This window comes from Pseudorca crassidens, chromosome 2 (genome assembly GCF_039906515.1).
Source record: "Pseudorca crassidens isolate mPseCra1 chromosome 2, mPseCra1.hap1, whole genome shotgun sequence".
NCBI lineage: Eukaryota > Metazoa > Chordata > Mammalia > Artiodactyla > Delphinidae > Pseudorca > Pseudorca crassidens.
The window spans coordinates 150,894,505-150,918,169 of NC_090297.1; the positions used below are offsets into that span (position 1 = coordinate 150,894,505).

Sequence of the window (23,665 nt, forward strand, 5' to 3'; positions counted from 1 at the left end):
TTGTAATGCAAGGGATTGGTCACATCTGTTTCTAAAAATTCTCTGTTAGCTTTTATAAATATTTCTCTATTTGGGCTAGTTTAATAGATATGAGAACACACATAGAGATTATTTTGGTATACATCATAATTTAAATTCAAGAGAATTATCATAGATGTTAGAGAAACTTTAAGAAATTATTTGGATACCTGGGTATTATTGTCTATATTCTTATGTTCATTTTAATCTTTAGGAAGCTGATGGAACTTTGGATTGTATCAGCATGGCCCTGACTTGCACCTTTAACAGGTGGGGCACACTGCTTGCAGTTGGCTGTAATGACGGCCGAATTGTCATCTGGGATTTCTTGACAAGAGGCATTGCTAAAATAATTAGTGCGCACATTCATCCAGTCTGTTCCTTATGGTAAGGAATTTTAAAGTTAATGTATTAAATATTTAAATCGGGGGGATGAACGGTGACTGTGTAGTTGCCAGTCTCATTAGATAAATTTTAATATTTAGAGTTTTAAATATACAGCCATTAGTAACATAATTTCTCATAGCCTATGGAGACCTTGAATCCATGCTGCTTTCAACACCTTTGGGGGAGAAATTCATTGTAATATGGATCTGTATCAGGCTCTGTCTGAGAATATTTCAGTACTGAAATGAGACATTTACAGATTGCAGCTGTAGTATTCTTGTGGTATTGACCTTTCATTTAGAATAAAAAAATCCTGGTTAGGAGGGCAGCTTGGAAGTCAAAGTGTCCAGCCTTGTCCATGTTCTTGAATTACAGTAGTTTTAGTGAACACAAACATGCCTGTTCCTTCATTGAATTGTAGTTATTAAGGCTTCCCATCAAATATATTGAGCTGAAATCGGGTATTATATAAATCCCATTGATTTCATTCTTATTCTCAGGGACTATCTGTTTTCAGAAAATTTTATTTTGGGGCAGCACTTCTTTTAAATGAACTTGGGACCAAAAACACCTAATCAGATCTAGATTTATTAAACTAACATATTTCCTTTTGTCGAAATATAAGCAGCAGTGGTATTATAAAGCACTGGATTGGGAGGAGGCCTGAATCCCAGTCTAGCTTTGGCCACTAATGAACTGGCGGCTTTGGCCAAAACGTTTCTCTAATATGCAAAATGAGAGAACTGGCCTGTATGATTTCTTAGGTTCTTTCCAGTTCCTTTGCATTTTATTTATTTTTTTTATTGTTGTGCTCTTGCAATAAAGATTTAAGTAGGTACATACATTTTTATCAGCTTTATTAAGATACATATAATTCACATGCTATAAAATCCACCCAATTAAAATGTACATTTCATTGTTTTTATATATTCAGAGTTGTGCAACGATCATCACAATCTAATTTTAGAACTATCACTAAAAATATACATGTATTGGGCTTCCCTGGTGGCGCAGTGGTTGAGAGTCCGCCTGCCGATGCAGGGGACACGGGTTCGTGCCCTGGTCCGGGAAAATCCCACATGCCGCGGAGCGGCTGGGCCCGTGGGCCATGGCCGCTGGGCCTGGGCGTCCGGCGCCTGTGCTCCGCAATGGGAGAGGCCGCGGCAGTGAGAGGCCCGCGTAATGGAAAAAAAAAACAAAACATGTATTTTTATTATAAAATAATAATAATTTAGAAAATTATGGAAAATACAGCAAAGTAGAAGATAGACGACTATCTCCCATAGTCTTACCACTCTGATATTACTACTGTAAATATTTTGATTTGTTACTGTGTATAATTTTTTAAAAGCGTAGGACTTCCCTGGTGGCATGGTGGTTAAGAATCCACCTGCCAATGCAGGGGACACGGACTCGAGCCCTGGTCCGGGAAGATCCCACATGCCACAGAGCAGCTAAGCCCTTGTGCCACAATTACTGAGCCTGCACTCTAGAGCCCACAAGCCAGAACTCCTGAGCCCATGTGCCACAACTACTGAAGCCTGTGCACTTAGAGCCCGTACTCCTCAACAAGAGAAGCCACCACAATGAGAAGCCCGTGCACTGCAATGAAGAGTAGCCCCCACTTGCGAAACCAGAGAAAGCCTGCGCGCAGCAACGAACACCCAACACGGCCAAAAATAAAATATATAAATAAATAAATAAATTTTAAAAATTAAATAAAAAGCATAGTTTGTAAGCGTGCTATGTTTTATTTTATATTTTGCTCTTTTCCTGTCTAACACTGACCAGACATTTTCCTGCTTGTGTAGCCTTTAAAAACTTTTTTTTTAATGGCTAAATATCTTCTGATAGATAAACCATAATTTACTTAACCATTTTTGTTTCTCTGCTACATAATGTTCAGTCAACGTCTTTGCACATAAAGTTTTTCTCTCATACAATCATTTCTTCAGCAAACATTGAACATGTATTATATACCAGATACTGCTTTAGGCATTTACGATTAGGGTTAGGGTTAGGGTTTGGGGGACACAAAAACAAGTAAGGAGAGATTCTTGATTGGTAGGGGGAGGTACATGTGCATACAGCTACATGTACTAAAGCTTTGTAGGTCCTACCTAAGAACTATATTTGCGATTTAGTGGAGGCAAAAGTGCAAAGGAGGAAATGATCAATTGTATTGGAGAAGAAGTGTGGTCAGAAAAGGCTTCAAAGATGAGGTAATTTCTAACCTCAAACTTGTTAGATGACTAGGTGTTTGCCAGTTGTATTCCAAGCAGAAGGTGCTGTACAGGCAAAAGCACATCAGCTTGAAACAAGCATGGTAAAATGAGGAACTGCAGGTAGTTCAGATTAGCTGGATTGTGGTATCAGAGATGTGACATGGCAACAGCCAAGGTAAACAGGTCCTCATGGAGCACATTGTGTGCCACACTATGAATTTGAGCTTTATCGTGTAGGTACTGTGAAGCCATTAAAGGACTTTAGGAAGGAAAGTGACGTGATGAGCTTTTTATTTTAGAAAGATCTCTAGAACAGCATGTGGGAAAGAGATTGAAGGGGACAGTGAATGAAGTTAGGATTGCAGTGGCCTAGGCTAGAGCTGATGAGGATAGGTGCAGTAGGAATGGAGCTGAATGGTACAGATGTGAGAAATAGTAGAAATAAGAGGTCTTAGGCATTAATTAGATAAGGAGTGTAAGTGAAGTAGAGAAGTTAAGATCCTCAGGTTTCCTGCTTGGATGAAGATGTTAAGTGTAAGATTTGAGGGTGATAATGGTGAATTTGAGATCACGGTTGTGTGTCTCCTGTTGTATTTTATTGCAAATAGTTGTTTTATGAGTATCTTCCCTGGAACATGGTAGGTGCTGTGATACATGAACCTTGTCTGCCATTTTACTGTAGCATTATACCTGGTATGTAGTAGGCATTCAGGTACTTGTTGGATGGGTGGGGATATCTTAGTGAAGATGCCCAGTAGGCGTTTGATCTATGTTTGTTCATTAGTGTAGACTTCCAAAAGTATGTTACTGCTAGGTCAAAGGGTTTGAACAATGAGAGATTTTCCCCCTCTCCCTCCAACATTTTAAAACTTTTTATCACAAAACTTGATTATTAAGAACTTTAAAACATTCAAACAATATATGAGTATATAGAGTAAAAAACGAAAGCTCTTTGTCTACTCTTTAAGGTAAGTAGTATTAGAGTATATGGAATATATCTTTCATCTGTAAGATATATCTGTATCTCCCTCAGCATGTATAAAAATACACATACACATATACATGTGTATGTTTTTTAAAAAGCGGAGACATACTATACATTTTGTTTTTTAGCTTGCTCTTCCACTTAATATATAGTGGATGTTTTTCTGTGTTGATATATGTGTGTGTGTGTGTACATACGATATATATAGTATTGCTTAGTATGTATGCATCATAATTATTTAACTGTTCCCTAATTTTTGGTATATATAAGTATACATGAGAGTTATGATCTGTAGTTATATGCATTTTGCATTTTTCTTTGATTCATCCTCATTTAGTATATAACTTTATGTATTATTTTAATTGTTGTGTAGTATTTGAACATGTTAGGGACTAAGAAAATTTCATCAAAGAGAAGTTTTGGATAGGCATGATAGCTGTCTTCAGCTATTAAAGAACTGACATGTGCAAGACAAAAATTGACCTAAGGAGAAGAAGCAGGACTGGTAGGTAGTGAACGGGATTTATAGGGAAACAAATGTTACCTTAGAATAGAGATGAGCTCCCAAGCAAAGGTGCCTATGGATGGGATGGACTGCCCAGGAAAGAACTTACCAGTGGGACTGGCCCTGCTTCGGCTTGCTGTCTCTTCATAGGGATGCTACAGAAGATATTCAGTCACTGGATGGGGGCCATAGGTAGAATGAAATGATGTTTAAGACTCTAAGATATTAGACTTAGTAAAGACCTGTCTGTATTTTGGAACGAAACAGTATTGTCAGATGTGAGGATGTATGAGAATCCCTAATTCTTGAATTTATGGAATTTGGAATTGAAGAATATATTGTTAGTTTTAATGGGAAAACCCCTCTTAGTTTCACCTCTGATTATAATTTAATTTCTAAAAATAGATTTCCCTCTATTATAACAGAAATACAAGCCTGCTATGAAAGAAAAAGTTATTAAAATGCAGAGGGTTTAAAGGAAAAATGGAAATATAGCTAACATTCTGTTTCATAGTCAGATTGTGCTAAAATGCTTAGGGGAACAGCAGCAGAAGCTGTCCCTTGTTTCTTCCCATTCCCAATAATCCAATAATGTCCCATTCCCAGTGTACTTCCATTCTTTTGGTTTGTTTCTCTTAATATTTGTCTTCATATTTCTAAAGTATTTATGCATATTACTTCTTCTTAGTTTGTTAATTTCAAGAACTTATCCGTGACTTTTTATTACAGTATATGTGAGCTTTATCTCACCCTTTTACCCTCCCATCATCTACTGAAATTGGGTGGACCATTGGCTTTTTTGTTATCAACCCTCAAGTTACAGTATCTGTAGGCATCTTCTTTTTTAGATTCTCCAGAAGGATCTTCTAATTGACTGGGAGTGTTCTAGAGGTTGTGGGAGACACAGGCACCTGAGTCCTTTGTATGCAGACTTGAGCTTAGTCCCTCCACATTCACTTCCTCAGTTTACTCCTCCCTTCCTCTGCTGTGAGTTACAAGTCTGGGAATACATTTATCTTGTCTCTAATATAATTAATGGTTTTTGAGCACTTACTGTATTGCACTGAGAGTTTTTTATGTATTAATGTTAAGTCTCTCGAGAGTCTGCAGGTAGATACTATTATTTCCATGTTATAAGTGAGAAAATTGAAGCTCAGAAAGGCTGTATAACTTGCCCAAGATCACGCAGCTAGAAGGTTGTAATGTCTAGGCTTGAGCATAAATCTGACTTGAGCCTCTGTTCTTAATCATGAACTGTGTTGCGTCCTCTATGTTCCTCAGCAGCAACTCCTCTTCATTGCAAAATTTGAATGAAGACTGATTTGGGGTTTCTTTTTCTGTTTGTCTCTTCTGTTTTTCATTTCTCTGTTTTCTTTTTTGCCTTTCTGTGGGTTACTTGAACTATTTTTAGAGTTCCATTTTGATTATCTGTGGTATTTTTTATTCTTTTATTTATTTATTTATTTATTTTTGGCTGCACTGGGTCTTTGTTGCTGCTCACAGGCTTTCTCGAGTTGCGGCAAGCGAGGGCTACTCTTCGTTGTAGAGCACGAGCTCTAGGTGCACGGGCTTCAGTAGTTGTAGCACGCAGGCTCAGTAGTTGTGGCTCGAGGGCTCCAGAGCACAGGCTCAGTAGTTGTGGCACACAGGCCCAGCTGCTCCGTGGCATGTGGGATCTTCCCAGACCAGGGCTCGAACCCACGTCCCCTGCATTGGCAGGCAGGATCTCAACCACTGCTCCACCAGGGAAGCCCCTGTAGTATTTTTTAGTGTATTTCTTTGTATAGCTTTTTAATGGTTGCTAGGTATTACATGGTATATACATAACCTATCATAGTCTACTGGTGTTGACATTTTACTAGTTTAAGTGAAGTACAGAAACCTTCCCTTTACATCCCTTTACCCTCCCTTGTTTATAGTATAATTGTCTTAAACATTTCCTTTATGTATATTGATACCTATATAACTTATAATTTTGGCTTCAAACATCAAAACTCTAGAAAAAAGTATTTAATTTTTTAAAACCTTTTTCATTATTCTTTCTTCCTGATGTTCTAAGATTCCTTCTTTTATTGTTTCCTTTCTGCTTAGAGAACTTCCTTGAGCCGTTCTTTTAGGGTAGATCTGCTGGTGACAAATGCCTTGATTACCCCTTCGTTCTTGAAAGTTAGTCTCTCTGGATGTAGAATTGGGGATGACAGTTCTTTTCTTCCAGCACTTGAAAAACTGTCACTTTCTTTGGACCTTCATGGTTTCTGGTGTGAAATCTGCTGTCGTTTGAATTATTGTTCCCCGTAGGTAACGTGTCATTCCTCTTTCTGCTTTCAAGATTTTTTTCTTTGTCTTTAGTTTTCAGAAGGTTGTGTCTTGGAGTGGATTTCTTTGAGCTCATCCTGTTTGAAGTTTGCCTAGCTTCTTGAGGCTGTGTGTTTTATATCTTTTGCCAAATTTGGGAAATTTTCAACCATTATTTTTTTTTCATGTTTATTGGAGTATAATTGCTTTACAATGTTGTGTTAGTTTCTGCTGTACAACAAAGTGAATCAGCTATATGTATACATATATTCCCATATCCTCTCTCAACCATTATTTCTTCAAATACATTTTTTTTTTTTTTTTTTGCGGTACGCGGGCCTCTCACTGTTGTGGCCTATCCTGTTGCGGAGCACAGGCTTCAGACGCGCAGGCTCAGCGGCCATGGCTCACGGGCCCAGCTGCTCCGTGGCATGTGGGATCTTCCCGGACTGGGGCACGAACCCGTGTCCCCTGCATTGGCAGGCGGACTCTCAACCACTGCGCCACCAGGGAAGCCCTCTTCAAATACCTTTAAGCCTTACTCTCTTTCTTCTCCCCTTCCAAGACTCTGATGCCATGGATATTAGATATTAGATCTTTTATTATAGTCCCACGGGTCCCTGAGGCTCTGTTAATTTTTTTCATTCCATTTTTTCTCCTATTCAGATTGGGAATTTTTAATTCTGTCTTCCTCTTTTCCATTGGCTGCTGAACCCATCTTTTGAGTTTTTTATTTCAGTTTTTATATTTTTCAGTTCTAAAATTCCCATTTGGTTCTTTTCTCTATATTTCTGTTTCTTTGCTGAGACTTTTTTTTTTCCATTTGTTTCAAGCATGTTTGTAATTGCTTGTTGAAGCATTTTAATGATGGCTGCATTGCAATCCTTGTCGGGTAATACTAACACCTGTGTCATCTGTGTGTTAGCATCTGTTGGTTGTCCTTTCCTAGTCCTTTGGCTCTTCTGGAGACTTTTTTGTGTGTGTGCCTATTGATGCTAATGGGTTGTTGGCATCTCCGTCACCCAGTCCAGGATATATGAGGCAAAAAGAAAATCTAAGGACCTCACTGCTGTGTCGTTCCTCATATCCTGTAGTCCCTAGACAGTCTGTCTTCTCTTTACCTTTTTATGTTTGTTTTCTATATAATGTTAGGATGTTTAACTGTACTTAGCAGGAGGAATTAATTCCTTCCTTAATTCTTTTCTTAATTATTTTAAATAACACATACCTATCTGTACTGGTTCACTTATACTATGATAGTGCTACTTCTGGGACAACTTCAGAAAGCTCAACTACTCCTCCCCCTCCCCCCAAGGGGAAGAAAACCTGCTTTTTGTTAAATCAACACTTAAGGGCCAGCTGATTTTATACTTTTCTAAAATGTTTGAGTCTCCCTTTTTTCACTGAGCCACTTGTACTGTTATCTTGAACTGTTAAGAGCTTCTATTACTAGATATGAAGATGTCATGAAAACATTCTTTTTTATTGCTTAGTTAGGAAAGCTTGTTGTGGATTTGAGTATATGTTTAAAAAATAAAGAAGAAGAAACGTTGGTGACCCATGCAGTTAGGGCAATAAGTGTGACTCATGCTTTTTTATCTATAAGGATGATATGATATACTTAGAATGTGTGCTAAGTTACCCTTTTTCCTTCTCAGCTGGAGTCGAGATGGTCATAAGCTCGTGAGTGCTTCCACTGATAACATAGTGTCACAGTGGGATGTCCTTTCAGGCGACTGCGACCAGAGGTTTCGATTCCCTTCACCCATCTTAAAAGTCCAGTATCATCCGCGAGATCAGTATGTTTAATCTGTGCTATTCTCTCCTGGGGTGGGTCTAATTCTATCTCCAGGCCCATGACAATTTCAGTTTAAGGTTTTAGGATGCAAAAGCCCACATCTCTTCAACCTCTTCTATATAAAATAATCTTTCCAGATTATCTGGATCTAGTGAATAGATTTTAAAGAGACTGTTGTAGTATATAGTTAAAAACTGGCCTATATTAATTAAGACTTCAGAAATGGGCAAAGGTAGAAATAAGTATAATAACTGTTCTTTACCTGGGGTTTTCCTCCAATTTGAATTTCCTTAGTAGGGGAAACGGTTCATTATGAAAACTATATTTAAGAAAAAGAGTTACCCATCATTCTATTACTGAGATATAACTATTTTCATTTCTCTAGGTTTTCTTTTAGGCAAGTTCTCTTTAAGTATAAAGCTTATTGTATAGTGCTTCATAACTCACAAAGCACTTACTAGCTCACAAAGCATTTGTCTATTAGATGTGCGCAAATATGTATTTTTACATAGTTTTAATTGGTATTTTGCCTTTCACTTTATTTCATACATATTTTACCAGTTTGCTACATCTTCATATTTATTTTTAATAATTACATTTTATCTTGTCAAGGTAAGATCTCATAACTTTACTCAGTCATTTCCCTATTATTAGGAATTTAGAGTTTAGGCTTTTTCACTATTTTAAATATGCTTGGGCTGGGAGAGTTGATGAGGTAGTAGATAGGAATTACAGAAAAGAGCAGAGAGTCAGCCTTCTGATACCATAGCAACAGCCAATGTACTATTCATATTTTTAAACAGGAACAAGGTTCTCGTGTGTCCCATGAAATCTGCTCCTGTCATGTTGACCCTTTCAGATTCCAAACATGTTGTTCTGCCCGTAGACGATGACTCCGATTTGAACGTGGTTGCATCTTTTGATAGGCGAGGAGAATATATCTATACAGGAAATGCAAAAGGCAAGGTAAGCGTAGAAGCTTAGAAGCTGGTGAAATATGCATCAGTCATCCTGTACATTGGCTCATTTCATGTTTGCTTGTTCTTTCTTTGAAATTTCTTTTACCCCTTGACTAAGCATGCCTCCTGCCTGTGGTAAATATAGCCTATTTTTCTCTCATGCCTTAATAATTTCTGTTCTTTGGATTTAGAGCAGTCAGAGGTTATTTGACCTAGAGAAGGATGGGGGGCCTTTACTGGATGCTAGTAATGAAAGACCATTACTAAATTATAAAATTTAAAAATCATATCATCAATGGAGTACTGCTGATAAAATATCTGATATCTTGGTCTGCAAATGTTGTGTAATTTAGGCTAGCTTAGTCTATAGTTTTGTGTACTAAGAAGTTGGATTTGATGAGCTTTAGGGTCCTTTTCAAGCTTATTAGAGTTTGAGTTCCAGTGCACTTTGATTTTTTTTTTTTTTTTTTTTTTTGACTGGGACGTGTGGGCTAATACAGTTTCATGGCTGCTTTAGAGAGTGGCAGGTTTTTTTTTTTATTGTGGTAAAATGCACTTGACGAAATTTACCGTCTTAACCATTCTTAAGTGTACAGTTCAGTGGTGTAAAGTACATTCACATTGTCATGCAGTCATCACCATCGTTTATCTCCAGAGCTCTTTTCATCTTGCACTCACCTAGTACTTACTAAATAATAACTTGCTATTTCCTACTCCCTTTCACCCCTTAGAAACCATCATTCTACTTTCTATCTTTATGAATTTGGCTATTCTAGTACCTGTATAAGTGGACTCATCCAGTATTTGGTTTTTTTGTGATGGGCTTACTTCCCTTAGCATAATGTCCTTAAGATTCATTCATGTTGTAGCATGTGTCAGAATTTCCTTTCTTTTCAGGTCTGAATAATATTCCATTGTATGTATGTGTCACATTTTATCTGTTGATGGATACTTGGGTTGCTTCTACTTTTTGACTCTGGATAATGTTAAACATTATCTTCTAACAATAGGTTAAGACAGTGTCCTTTAATTGAAGAGGTAAAAGGCAATAGCAGTTGATCAAGTTGAATACATGGGAATAGAGATATTTATATTAATATTTTCACCCAGTCTTTGCCCAGCTTCAGAAACAGAAGTCAAATGTAATTACTGTAAGTTATCAGAATACTTATTATTTTTCTCTTTTAAACTTTAGATCTTGGTCCTAAAAACAGATTCTCAGGATCTTGTTGCTTCCTTCAGAGTAACAACTGGAACAAGCAATACCACAGCCATTAAGTCAATAGAGTTTGCTCGGAAGGGCAGGTAAGTGAGACCTGTCTTTTTAGAGACAGTTTTAAAAGTGAGTAGAATGCAAAAATACATTGAGATTCACAGTTTTTGTGTATATTATACTTATTTTTTTTTAAGTTTACTTAGAAAATAGTTATGGAAACTGTCACTGTCTGGTTCTTAAGTTTATAAGATTTACTGCTTTGAGCCAGCAGTCACATCTTATCGGGAGGTTAACAGGCAGTTCCTTTACAGAAAAGATGTCTGAGTGGTCTGTGCATAGAACCAAAATGTCTGGCATATGGTAAACACTGGGTAAAAGTGAGCTGTTATATTATAATCAGAATTGATACCACAAATTCACATAGTAACTGAATATGCACTTTACTTACATAAAACCTATTTATTTACCCTTTTAATTTCAGGTGTTTTTCTGATAAGTTTGATTACCCAGCTAGAAGTAGGTTTATGTATCAACAGAAACAAGAAGAAAATAGGTTGTCAGTAAGAGAAGTAACAGTTATCCTATTTTGTATGGGAACCACCATACATACTTAGAGGACATTCATGTTCAAATTCTCTTGAAGCAAGAGACAGTGAAGTCTGTAAGAAGGTGGTAAAATAACTTGTATTTTAGACAGGTTTCCAACACTCAGTGTTATCACAGTAAAAAATTGGGCAATCCAGAATGATATATTTAGTTTATTAACTCATTAAGAATATACTATATATAAAGCAGGCCAGAGGAATGAAGTATTTATATATATTTAACTGTAAGCTTGTGAATTCGGGAAACTGGTTTCAATTTAGAGGTTTTGGATTTTAGTCAAATACTGCTGATTAGTTTGTGCATCTAGGATTCAGGGATTACACAGGAAGGGAAGTAAAGCGTTTTCTCACTTCACGCTATATTTTGGCTTGGAAGGTGACAAGTAGATATATCAGTAGTCCAGTCTATTACTTAGATTTTCACTCAGTCTCTCCCTGATTTGTTAGTTGTCTTATGGTACTGTTCTAAGTAACTGGTAGCCATGGAAAATGTTAACAGGAACAGATTCTGACCTCTGGTGTTGATATTTTTTTATCTTTTCTGTAGTTGCTTTTTAATTAACACAGCAGATCGAATAATTAGAGTTTATGATGGCAGAGAAATCTTAACCTGTGGAAGAGATGGAGAGCCTGAACCCATGCAGAAATTGCAGGACTTGGTGAATAGGTATGTATCACAACCTAGAAGAATATGTGCTAATTCATGGCCTGGGGTCAGGTTCTGGTTCTATTTGGGTACTTTCTTTGTCCTTTAGGACCCCATGGAAGAAATGTTGTTTCTCTGGGGATGGGGAATACATAGTCGCAGGGTCAGCCCGGCAGCATGCCCTGTACATCTGGGAGAAGAGTATTGGTAACCTGGTGAAGATTCTCCATGGGACAAGAGGAGAACTCCTCTTGGATGTAGCTGTGAGTAGGATGAGAGGTTGCTGTTGTTACTTATGTAATACAGAAAATCTTGGATTCATCCTTAGAATTGATTTTTCTTTGCTTCATTAAAATTTAGTGGCATCCTGTTCGACCCATCATAGCATCCATTTCTAGTGGAGTGGTATCTATCTGGGCACAAAATCAAGTAGTAAGTATTTTTCTGGTTTAACTGCTTTGAAGCTAGATACCCTTTCCTTTTATCAAAGAACTTTACAAATAGTAAGCCCAAAATTACCTTATATACTTTCTTTTCCATATGATTCTTCTAATTAAATAGTTCAGTGCATCTAGTTTTGCTTTATTTTAATGGTAAGGTCTTGGTCCAAAGTCAATTTACCAGCTCTGTTTTCAGGGAGAAAATCTAGTGTACTTCCTGGTACGTTTTTCTGTTGCTCATCTGAGATAGAGTTTTCTTGTGCTTTTCTTATTTTCAGCTCAGTTAGCTTCTGTTTTACATCTTGGTTTTATTTTGAACACCTTTAATTATATTTGTAATCAGTGTACTCAGAAGAAAACTTAACATTTTACCTCAGAATTACATCTTAAAAAGATTAAAGAAGGCAGTTATTTATGAAAGAACTACAGTTAATACCATGGAATGTTTAAGATAGGAAATGCCTTAAGGTAATAAAACTGTAGATACCTAATTTTTATTATCTGCCAAATTTGATCTCAGAATTTTGAGTCTTGTTCATGGTCAGTCCTTTTATTTATATCATTAATGTCTAGGTTACAGACTGCTGCTTTCTCACACAGTTAAGTAGTATGTTTTGTTTGTGGCATAGGAAAATTGGAGTGCATTTGCGCCAGACTTCAAAGAATTGGATGAAAATGTAGAATATGAAGAAAGGGAATCAGAGTTTGATATTGAAGATGAAGATAAGAGTGAGCCTGAACAGACAGGTAATATTTCTCAATTGCAGGTAGTATTTCCCAAAGGAAAAATGATTGTTTTACTCAGTACTCATTCTTAATTTGTGTTGAAAATTCATTTCAGCACTTAGTCTAATTTTTTTTCCTAAGCTTACACAGTTTTGACAGTGTTTTTAGAATATTTATTTGTAAGGCATTGACTCAGGGCTTACATGGGCGTTACTAGGGCTCAAGCAGCTCTCTTAACGTTTCACTTTGTATTTCCTGACTAATTGCAGATGATTAAATGAGGATTTGCATGGGGCACCTAACAAAGCCACCCACACACGCTGGGTGCTCAGCTGCTGTTTGCGTATTGTCACTCCTTTGTCAGTAAGATGAAGGTAAAGAGCATGGGCTCTGGAGTCAGACCGCCTTGGGCAGAATACTTATTCTTTAAACCTGAACTTCCTTTTCTGTAAAATAAGGATAACAATAGTACCTGCCTTTTAGAGTTGTGGGGAATAAATGAGATAATTCATGTAAAGGGCTCACTATAGTGTCTAGGCCATAATGAGCATTCAGATGTTCTCTTCTATTATGATTATGATCGTGATCATTGTTATTTTTATCTCTTGGCTTCTGAACTTCTAGATAGGAAGTTACTTGAGAATAAAGATTTCATTTTATAGCCCCATCGTTGTCTAAACACAGGGCTTTGCATCTGGCAGGGGTTTGTGTGTATGAATGCTTAATGTGCCCAGTTGGCACTGTCAGCTTGAGTAATTAATGCCACGGGTCATTGACTGCTGGGCCACTTGATGATGTCAGGAATCAGGGAATTGGGATTGAAATTAGTTCTCTCCAGCTTGAAAGTCCTGGTCCTCACTTCTGTGATATTAGATAACTTACATGCCTCCTGTGCCTTAGAAAGACCGTCAGGGCTGCAGTATATTCTGGATTGTATTAGTGTTATTGGACCGTGTTGTACGAAGCCTTCCCAAACTTCCGCAGAAGTTCTTTCTCCTTCCCATCTCCTTGGCACATTGCACATACCTTTACTGTAGCACTTACTGTATGGAACTGAAATTATCTGTGTGTATGTGTCTCGCCTGTTAGACTTCTAAAATTTTTACTGAAGAACCGTTCCCAACTTCCTGGGGCATTGCTCTATTCCCAGTGCCTAGCGTGTGGTGGAAATTCAGTGAATATTTGCAGAACGACTAAGTAAAACAAACTGTTTGGTTTTCCTCCTTTGTTTCTCCTGGATTTCAGTTTATGAAAACCATAAGCTATATGTAAAAAGCAGTTTTCTACTTCTTCTCACACCTCTGCTGTGTTTTTGTCCTGCAGGGGCTGATGCTGCAGAGGATGAGGAAGTGGATGTCACCAGTGTGGACCCTATTGCCGCCTTCTGTAGCAGGTGAGCTGCCGCTGAAGGCTGGGCCTGGGGTGCTCCTCCTCCTCAGTCTCTGGTTGTGCTGCTCAGTTCCCCGGCTCTTCCTTCAGGCCCATCTGCCTTTGACCTCAGAGATAACTCCTTTGGTGCGCAAGAAATCCCTTCCCTTCTCCCTTGATAGAAAAATCTTAAGAAAGTGAAATAATTTGTTTATGCCGTTTATTTTTACTACTGATTTTATTAATCGTGTTGTCTAATTTCCTTTTTAAAAAGTTTATTTATTTATTTTTGGCTGCGTTGGGTCTTCGTTGCTGCGCGCGGGCTTTCTCTAGTGGCAGCGAGCGGGGGCTACTCTTTGTTGTGGTGCGCGGGCTTCTCACTGCGGTGGCGTCTCTTGTTGTGGAGCACGGGCTCTAGGTGCATGGGCTTCAGTAGTTGTGGCACGTGGGCTTCAGTAGTTGTGGCTCACGGGCTTTAGAGCACAGGCTCAGTAGTTGTGGCGCACGGGTTTAGTTGCTCTGCGGCATGTGGGATCTTCCCGGACCAGTGCTCGAACCTGTGTCCCCTGCATTGGTAGGCGGATTCTTAACCACTGTACCACCAGGGAAGCCCCTGTCTGATTTCTTTTTATTTGTCTTGGCTTTCTTGAAATTTTAGATCCATACCTGTTGCTTATGGTTAGATGATTCTGCCCTAGAGGAAGGGTTCACGGTTTAAGCAACTTTCTCCTCTTTTTTCCTATCCCTTTTCTGATCCTGTTCCAAATAGTGATGAAGAGCTGGAAGATTCAAAGGCTCTATTATATTTACCCATTGCCCCTGAGGTTGAAGACCCAGAAGAAAATCCTTATGGCCCCCCACCGGATGCAGTCCAAACCTCCTTGATGGACGAAGGGGCTAGTTCAGAGAAGAAGAGGCAGTCTTCAACAGATGGGTCCCAGCCACCTAAGAAGAAACCCAAAACAACCAATATTGAACTGCAAGGAGTACCAAATGATGGTAAGAGCCACATTTTCTCTCCCTCGCCTGACAGAGGCCACTCTCTAGCACAATCTGGTAATTTCCTGTTTGGGTGATTTTCCCTTAAAGGAATTTTCCCATGAGTCTTTTTTATAGTGCTTTACAACTTTGTAATAATTTCATCTGCTTCACGTCTCTTTTAAAATGGGGAGATTCTGCCCTCAGTACTTTGCCTCAGATGACATACTTTAAGTCTGACATCTGGCTCAGTTTGTTTAAATACCCTACCTCTCCCCCAAGATTCTCATTAGGTAGTAAAGTACTAGTCAGACTTGGACAACCTTAATTCTTCCTACCTACTTTTACAGTTTGACTCTAGAAGCCTTTTTAATTACATGGTTGAGTCTGGCCTGTCGCGTACCAAAGCCCATTCCCTTTCTGCTCTCACATGCCAGTGTGCACATGTGCATTCCTGTTGTGGCTTGTGTGATAAAGTGTCAGTGTGTCTTTGAGCTACCTTTTCCATTTAGAGCTGCTGTGGCTTCGTATGAATCACATAGGCCATGTGGCCAAGGAACTATTTCTCATTTAATAGCCACACTTCTGTAGTTTATAATTAATAAACAAAACAAACTTTTCTTCTTGTATTAGTGGACCTGAGATGCAGGAGCAGAATTCTTTGCTCATGGATAGGTGGCATGGCACATACTCAGTTGGGGTGATGTGTGGATTTCTTTCTTTGCCTATCTGTCCTTTTACAGAAGTCCATCCACTACTGGGTGTGAAGGGGGATGGCAAATCCAAGAAGAAGCAAGCAGGCCGGCCTAAAGGATCAAAAGGTAAAGAGAAAGATTCTCCATTTAAACCGAAACTCTACAAAGGGGACAGAGGTTTACCTCTGGAAGGATCAGCGAAGGGTAAAGTGCAGGCGGAGCTCAGCCAGCCCTTGACAGGTAAGGACACATTGGGAGCACTGTCTGGCTTGCTTCGTGGCCTTGCTTTGTACAGCCCCTGACTCCGTTTAACTGCAGCATTTTTTCTTTCCTTCCCTCCTTTTCCCCAGTGGCAGATATTCTCTGAGTTTTAAACTACTGCTGAGGGCAGGCTAAACCAGATTTGGCTTAATTCAGTGGCTCTTAACCTTGGGTCTATAACCAGGTTTCAGGGGATCTCCATTCCCTTGGTCTTATGCAAAATATTTTATGAATAATTTTTGGGGGAAGATGCCTGTACATTTCACTGGATTCCTGTAGGAATCTGTGACCTGAAAAAGGGTAAGAACCCCTGGTTTAATTCATTTTTTTAATCTGTGTTTGCTCCTAGGTTTTTTGTTTTGTCTCAAATGAAAGATCCAAACAGATAACCAGAAATATGAACTTCTTTATACAGCCCTTGACCATTTAACTGTAGCATCTTTTTTCTCTCTCTTCAAATTGTTCAAATCCCAGAGGTGGTGTTTTTCTCTCTTTCAGTAGTCTAGAAGCAGTGATGGAGTTGTTTGTAGTACCATCATGTTAAGGAAGAAGATGAGGTGTTTTGTTTTTTCAAACAGGAGATTACCAAAAAGACAAACTTTGTAGCTTCTTAACACCTAAGCCTCTTGAAACTTACTGTTTTCTCACTTCTATATAATTGAGGGATTTTTATTGGAGGATGGAGAACAGTTTCAATTTCCAGTCAAATACTTGTGAATCTAGGCTAAATGGTCTTTTGTTTGGAAAATAGTAAGCAAACTCAAGTTCATTTCTGCTCAAATATTGTTGGGCTTTGGAAACTTTTTGTTTTGTTTTATATTTAGGCACTGCTTTAGTTAATACATTACTCTCAGTTTTCTGTGGCTAGGTCAGTAGATTCAGAGGCAGGACTAACAAAATATCAGTGTTTGTGTTTAGGGGTTTTTTTTCCCCACTTTAAAATTTTAATTGTGTTAATCCAAATGTGATGATATGCAAAACAGAGTTCCTTAAGCCAGTTAATCATTGTGAACATGAATTCTCTTCTGCAGAGAAGCTGAAACAGACTCAATTAGTCATCATTTTGAGTATTCCCCCTCAAGTTCACTAGATTTAGACTTTCATAGTCCAACACCATACCATTGGAGCACTAGCATTTTTTTTCCCAGCAACAATATTTATGGTACTCCACCGATAATCAGTTACCATCTCCACATTCAGTCCACTTAGGGCCATGTCTGTATATTTTTAAAAATAGCCTGGAAGAGTTATATGGACATTGCCAGCAAAGATTGCATGTCAGTAATTGACTAATGTAAATAAAAACCATCCTTCCATAACCCACTTCTTGCATAAGCAGATGCCACTATAGAAGAAACAATTTGAAGTTCAAATAGATTTCCCTGGCCCCAAGAGCTGAAATGCTTCAGGGTGATTTCAAATGTAGGCAAACATATTGAATTAATTCAAATACTCTAAGACATACTTTCCCAGCATCTTCAGAATCTATCTGTAAGTAATCATTCGCTTTTTAATACTAAGTGTATGGCAAATAAACCATTTGAAGTTTTTAAAAACTAAAATTTTCTCTCTATAATACAGTGATTTCAACTTTTAATTATAGCTGATATGATCACTAACAGTTACTAAATATTTTTGACATTTCTCAAATTGGGTTTTTGTCAAAGGTACCATGAAGTACTGTTACATTTTACAGCTTAGAGTATAACAGCAGTGGTATTTTTTAGCTATGCTTCAAAAACATGTAAATGAGATGTTAGAAAGTTTACTTAGCCATAAAGGAATGGGCCTTTTTATTCCCTGAAGTTTTCAAAATACTGCATTGAAATTTTGATCTGTGTGTGAAATACATAGTGTTTGTACATGTCAGCATTTCAAAACTCCTTCTAGCAAGACTGGATATCATTATCAATGGCCTATTAGAAGTTTATTCCCACTCAGCTGACAAGGTTAAAAAAGGTACCGACCTCGTTAAAGCCTAGAACCTGTGTCTTGAAACAGCAGGGTGCTTCAGACTGGATTTTTATTTTCTTCATTATTGTTATCAGGGACTTGAGTTGGTCAGCCTTAAATGGAGGCAGTTATTTTAACGGCTTCACCCTTTGAAAGGACTAGAGGAGACTTTTACATAACAAGGCCAGGGTGATGATATGCTTTCTGACACCACACAGACAAAACAACTGTCTAGATTACTGCAAACATTTCACCAACTTCTCATGATTATCTGCATCGCATACTTCCCCGTGTAACCTCTACTTCCTTCTTCCCATCTTCTTCTTCTCTTGCCTTGGTTCCTTGGCCTTTTCCTGAATGGAAATCTCCAAAACTGAAATGGCCAGATCAAACTCCCGAGTGTGCTGAGGAGCAGGATCATTAAGAAACCTCAAAAAAGGCATTGTGGTTTAGTCCTGACACTTCCTCAGAAGGGCTTTTAGCCACTAGCTGCAGTGTGGTTTGGGTCTTTATGAAGGCTGTGAGTCTGGGGGAGAGTGCTGAAACTGAGTATCATATAGCACGCCATTAGAAGTCTCAGTTTCAGGACAACCTGTCATACCTTTTGTGTGGGTTTCTTCGGGCGAGGGTGGTGCTTCATCCAATACCATTTTCAGCTTGGAGGGCCCAGAGCAGGCAGAGGCTGGCTGACACATGCTGTTCATTTTCACATAGCTCCCCCAGGCCTCTGAGGTAATAAAAACTTTATGTCTCACGTTCTTCCACACCTTGGAGAGTTTCAGTAAAAAGCAGCATGCTGTCACTGTGGATTTTCCACCAGATATTAAGAAATGAATCCTGATCCTCAGTGGCTGAGGCTGAACCATCTTGAAAGATTAGTTCAGTCTGATGGGTGTATTTATAGATTCAGTGCTTTGTGGACCTCCCCGCAAATGCCCTGCTTTTGCATTAGAGCCAAATCATTTGAAGGCAGATTGTAGGTGTAGGCTACTGCTCAAGTTAGATAAATGCCAGCTGTTTGTTAATATCTGCAATTCATCAGTTACTGAAGAAACTGTTCAGTAAGCCCTGATAGGCCTGACAAAGCTGCTATAGTCTGTTGCATGTTGCAACAGGAGATTATGCATTTCAGGCGACAGTTGGAAGACACATAGACCGCCAATAGAAGTAATCTAGCCATCTGGAATCTGAGGCTGTAGAAAATTCTTCCCTATCAAACATCTCATCAGTATTGAACAGTACCAGTGGACTCACATACACGAAGACACACTTTCTGTGATGAGGGAGGACCCATCAGTGAAGCTTAAGGGTAACCCTGAGCCGGGGACTTTTCAGAAAGTCCAGATCGACATAGCACCATCTATCAGATTCCCCCTGGTTACCTTATTAGATACTCTGCAGAGGACAGTCCTCAGGATCGAAACTTGAGATGTGAGCAGAGCCACCAGTGTCCCGGTTGCCCTGTGACCGCTCAAAGATTGCCCTAGAAGTAGGGCTCCTTGGCAGTAAACACCCTCGGTAGCAAGTGTGACAAAGTTGTGGTCTGTCACATATGTGGTCTAAAGGCCTTGTGGGTTGGTGGGCATGAAGGGAATGGTCTGTTGAGGCCAAACTGAGCAGAGGTGCCACTTCTGGGGGCCGACAGGCCCCGCGCTGATTTCCCTGCCTTTGGCTGCACCACTGCCCTCCTGGTGCTGGCCCCCCACCCTGGGCCTCTGAACTATGTTCTGTTCACTTGCTGAATCTGATTGTTTTAAATGATTAGTAGGGGCTTCCCCCCCCCCCTTTTTGAAAAATGATCAGTCTCTCAAAGACTAATTTATGAATTCCTGCTAAAATCATATTTTTAGATGGCTAGTTGGGTATTCTCATTCTGTGTGGTCTTATTAGCTGACTAAGGTAATGTTTGAAAATTAAGTGTTTTCTTAAGCCACCCTGGCTTGGCTGCTTTGGGGAGGTACCAATAACAGCTGTTTACCATTAGCTGAATTTTTCTTAATTTTATATTACTGGAGATTTCTGTCATGTTGCGGGTAAATAATACTTGGGGCAGATTTTTAAGTAGCCTGGAGATCTTCTGCTTTGTTGCTGTTGCTGTGTATCTTATCTTGCTCACAGACTTGCTTGCTCTGGTATTGGTTTGTTGCCTGATGCCTCAACAAGCTTTGTTTTTGGTCTGTTCACAGGAAAGAGAGCGATTAAAGAAAAAACATTAACTGACCTCAGATAATCAGTATAATGATGTAGCTCATTAGTCATCTTGAGTGCCCATTATTAATGCAAGCCACTTTTTCCTCTCATGAGTTAGGCTTAAAATGTCAATGTTGTCTTTTTTTAAACTGTTAAACTAGATTGGTCAGGGTACCTGTGGAAACAGTCAGAGAAGCTAGCCTTAAAGTGTTAAAGGCCTGTTACTGAGCCCTGTGGAGTAGATTCTTTTATCTCACGATTTTTAAAAAAATCAATTCAAGAAGTTAATTATTATATTTTATGTTGAAAGATCTGAAAAACAGATGCTTAAATATACTTTTTATCTTACTGAACTATATAAAGTTTAAATTTGATTTTTAACATGTAGCATCCAGGAGAGTTTGTATCTCATAATTTCAGTCTCTTCTCAGGCAAATTGGAATTTATTTTTATTGCCAGTTTTCATCTGTGCTTGAACTTATTTAAAATCAGGTTAAAAGCAAGGTTTATAAATGGGTACTTTTTTTTTTTACAACTTGGGCAATTATTTTTAACTATTTTACCTTCAAGTGGAATGTTCTTCCCCATTCCAGATGACACTGGGAGGACTTTCTTCACCTTGATCTCTTTTTACACTTCCTAGTTAATATTTCACAGCAACCCATTTAAGGATGTCCCTCAGAGATTGAACAGCTTCTATGGAGTAATCAGGGAAGTGTTCATTTGATTTTACTATTTAGGATTTTATTTATTGATCAGTTGTTGGCGCATAGAAATGCCAACAGTAGTTTTCATTAACATTTCACCATATTTGGGATTCTGAGGAGCTGAGAGTATCATTTAAGGAACAAGGGTGTTTGGAAAAGGGTTTGTTGCTCACCTTTAATCATTTAGTGGCGAATTAGTTTAGTATATGAAAGATTGAAAGAGGCAGTAGTACCCTAGAATTTCCTTTCCTCTACTTAACTGCACTTTTTGGAATGTGAAGCATTGTATGTTAACACCTTGGAGAATGGTTAGAAGCTTGGAAAATGTGTAGAAGTCTGATCATTTTGCCTTTTTTTCTCCCTTTGGGGCAGTGCTGAGAAAAGTACTGAGGGAGGGGGTGGGGTTTGGATTATTTGTTGCTTCAGTAAAGAGTAATTGGGAGTTGGAGTTGGTTTTAACTTAAAGGGGGGAAGTTCTTAGCCCATGTGTGCTTGTAATGCATCATCCAGCATCTGTATTTGTGTTCTTGAAAGTAACTGGTCTAAGTTGATGCTAAAAGAAATCTTTTTATGTCTCATCTCTTTAGCAGGGGGAGCGATCTCAGAACTGTTATGAAGGCCCTTGAAGTTCTTTGTTCTTCCCTACTTTGCCATCGTGTGGCCTCTGGACACTGTGGTCAGTCATTTGAGATTGACTTTAATTTAAAACAAAGGCCTCTGTCTTCCACCCAGGAGGTGGAAGGAGTGAATTTTATGTTTGAATGAAGAATTGAATTAAGGAAGAAGAATATATGTCCCCTTCCCTTTCAAGCATAAGTCCAAATAGGCTCTCAGGAATGAGGATTTGTGAAGACATCAAACAGGAGTTTTGACTCATTTAAACTTTAATGCTTGTTATGTTGCTGGAGAAGAGATTCCTGTTTTGCTTGTCTGTCTTTACTGTACCCAGCACCATTTCGGCCTGTCATTTCCTATCTCCTACTTTCCTTCCCTCCACAGTGCACGTCCTTGAGTGACTTGTTCTTATCTGTAATTTTGCTGCCTGTATCCTAGAAAAACGTCTGTTGCACATTCTTTCTTCCATTTTTAACCCACTCACCAGATACCTCCTATATTTCCATATTGTATTACAAAGATGGGCAGAAAAGAAAGATTTCAGATTTTCCAAAAGGAAAGAAAGATAAGAAAGGCCCCCTCTTTGTTCACATACTGTAACCTTTTGCTCCAGAAGTTGAGCTATAAGAGAGTCAGGTTTTTCTTTGTATCCTTTTCATTGCATGGTTCCCTCCAGTATTGGTTCATTCTCATTAATCATGGTTTTTGAAGATAGCTAGTTCATTTGTCTCCAGCAAAGAATCATCAGTAGTTTATATTGCTTTACCTGTACTGGCTTCCAGAGCCAGAAACAAACCGAGGTGTCTCTCAGCAGACTTCTTTTTTGCTGGGGGTGGGGGAATCTATGCAAGGACTAAAATAAAACCGTCCAAAATCAAAGCAATGACAACACAGTTCAAATCAAAAAATCTAAGCACCTTTTTTTTTTATCATTGCTCGTGGACATCTGTCCTTCCCATCAGTCATTGCATTTCCCCTCCTTGTATCCACACCCCTTTTCCTTCCTACATGTTTCCAGTCACTTCCTTTCTGTGAAAGGTTGCTTAGCTTTTTAAAAAAAAATTTTAATTTTTGCTTTTGCTGTTCTTTGTATAAAAAGTAGCAGATTGGATGGATGTGTACACTAGGTGTTTGAAATTCTCTGAAAATCCAGAGTGAAGAAACCAGGTGTGGAGGGAGGGGCCTCTCCAGCCTCTCTTGAGCAGAGCTTTGAGCTGCCTGGAAGTGCTTAATCTGGATCATCATTTTCACAGTATTTTCAAAGGAGAGTTAAACACTGTGCTTGTTGGGAAATCGCTGTCAGTTGGTGGTTGCTCCGATAGGTAGCCAAACGAGGTGATTACCTTTTGGATTTTAGCATAGAAATCAAAGTAGAACACATCAACAAGAGCCTCTTCCATTCCATCTTTAGAACCAAAACGTTCAGTAGTTGAAGCAAGAGCTCTCCCTGAGTCAGTGGCAAAATGTCTATATTTTTAGATGCCACTGCTTTTTCCTCAGATGCTCATTTTGTGAATTTCATTTCCTATTTCATATTAGACCAGTGGTTGAGATTGGTAGGTGGGTCACTAGACATGTTTTTGTTTTGCAGACATTATTTCCATTTTGTTTCTCTTTGTACTGTACAGTGCAGTAGTATGCAAACTGTGTGATACAAGAGGTTTCTGCCTTATTTCCACATGCAGAGTAGCTGGGGGTCCTCTGCCTGAGCATTGGGATGTTCAAGCTCTGTCCACCTCCTAAACCGGCTACTGAGAAAGTCAACTTCAGCCCTGTCAGAGTGTCTCTGGCAGCAGCTCCTAATAATTATTTATGCTTTTGGAATTTGTTTCAGCTCCTAAAACCTTCTGTCTATTTCAGTTTGATTTTCTCGATTTGTACAATATATGCATATTCTTTTTCCCTTTTGTCACCTGCCCACCCCCCAGTGTTTTGTTTTCTAATGTTCTGTAGTTTTGTACGAGATGAGACTTAGCCTTGGGTACTTCTTGCTGAAGCTTTAATGCTTTGTAAATAAAACCTGATGTTTATTAAAGAACAGGTGTAGGTGTGTGTTTGTAGACACTGATCACTTCTGAAAGTCACCGGCCACT

General features: G+C 38.8%; 1 protein-coding gene and 1 pseudogene across 3 annotated transcripts in view; one reads left to right on the plus strand and one right to left on the minus strand.

Moving 5' to 3' along the window:
* Positions 1–23,610, plus strand: part of RBBP5 (RB binding protein 5, histone lysine methyltransferase complex subunit) — a 35,989-nt gene extending 12,379 nt beyond the window's left edge. Inside the window, exons 3-14 of one of the 3 annotated variants that reach the window (XM_067729259.1) lie at positions 233–405; positions 8,074–8,214; positions 9,017–9,179; positions 10,368–10,477; positions 11,541–11,660; positions 11,749–11,902; positions 12,000–12,071; positions 12,709–12,826; positions 14,129–14,198; positions 14,943–15,172; positions 15,895–15,972; positions 21,545–23,610. In XM_067729259.1, coding sequence (XP_067585360.1) covers positions 233–405; positions 8,074–8,214; positions 9,017–9,179; positions 10,368–10,477; positions 11,541–11,660; positions 11,749–11,902; positions 12,000–12,071; positions 12,709–12,826; positions 14,129–14,198; positions 14,943–15,172; positions 15,895–15,972; positions 21,545–21,573 — 1,458 coding nt within the window. In that variant the 3' untranslated portion in view covers positions 21,574–23,610. Of the gene's footprint in view, positions 1–232; positions 406–8,073; positions 8,215–9,016; positions 9,180–10,367; positions 10,478–11,540; positions 11,661–11,748; positions 11,903–11,999; positions 12,072–12,708; positions 12,827–14,128; positions 14,199–14,942; positions 15,173–15,894; positions 16,087–21,544 lie in introns of all 3 variants that reach the window. The other 2 variants (XM_067729258.1, XM_067729260.1) reach the window with 2 other exon arrangements.
* Positions 18,805–20,086, minus strand: LOC137219215 (glycogenin-2 pseudogene; annotated as a pseudogene).
* Positions 23,611–23,665: the final 55 nt, after the last annotated feature.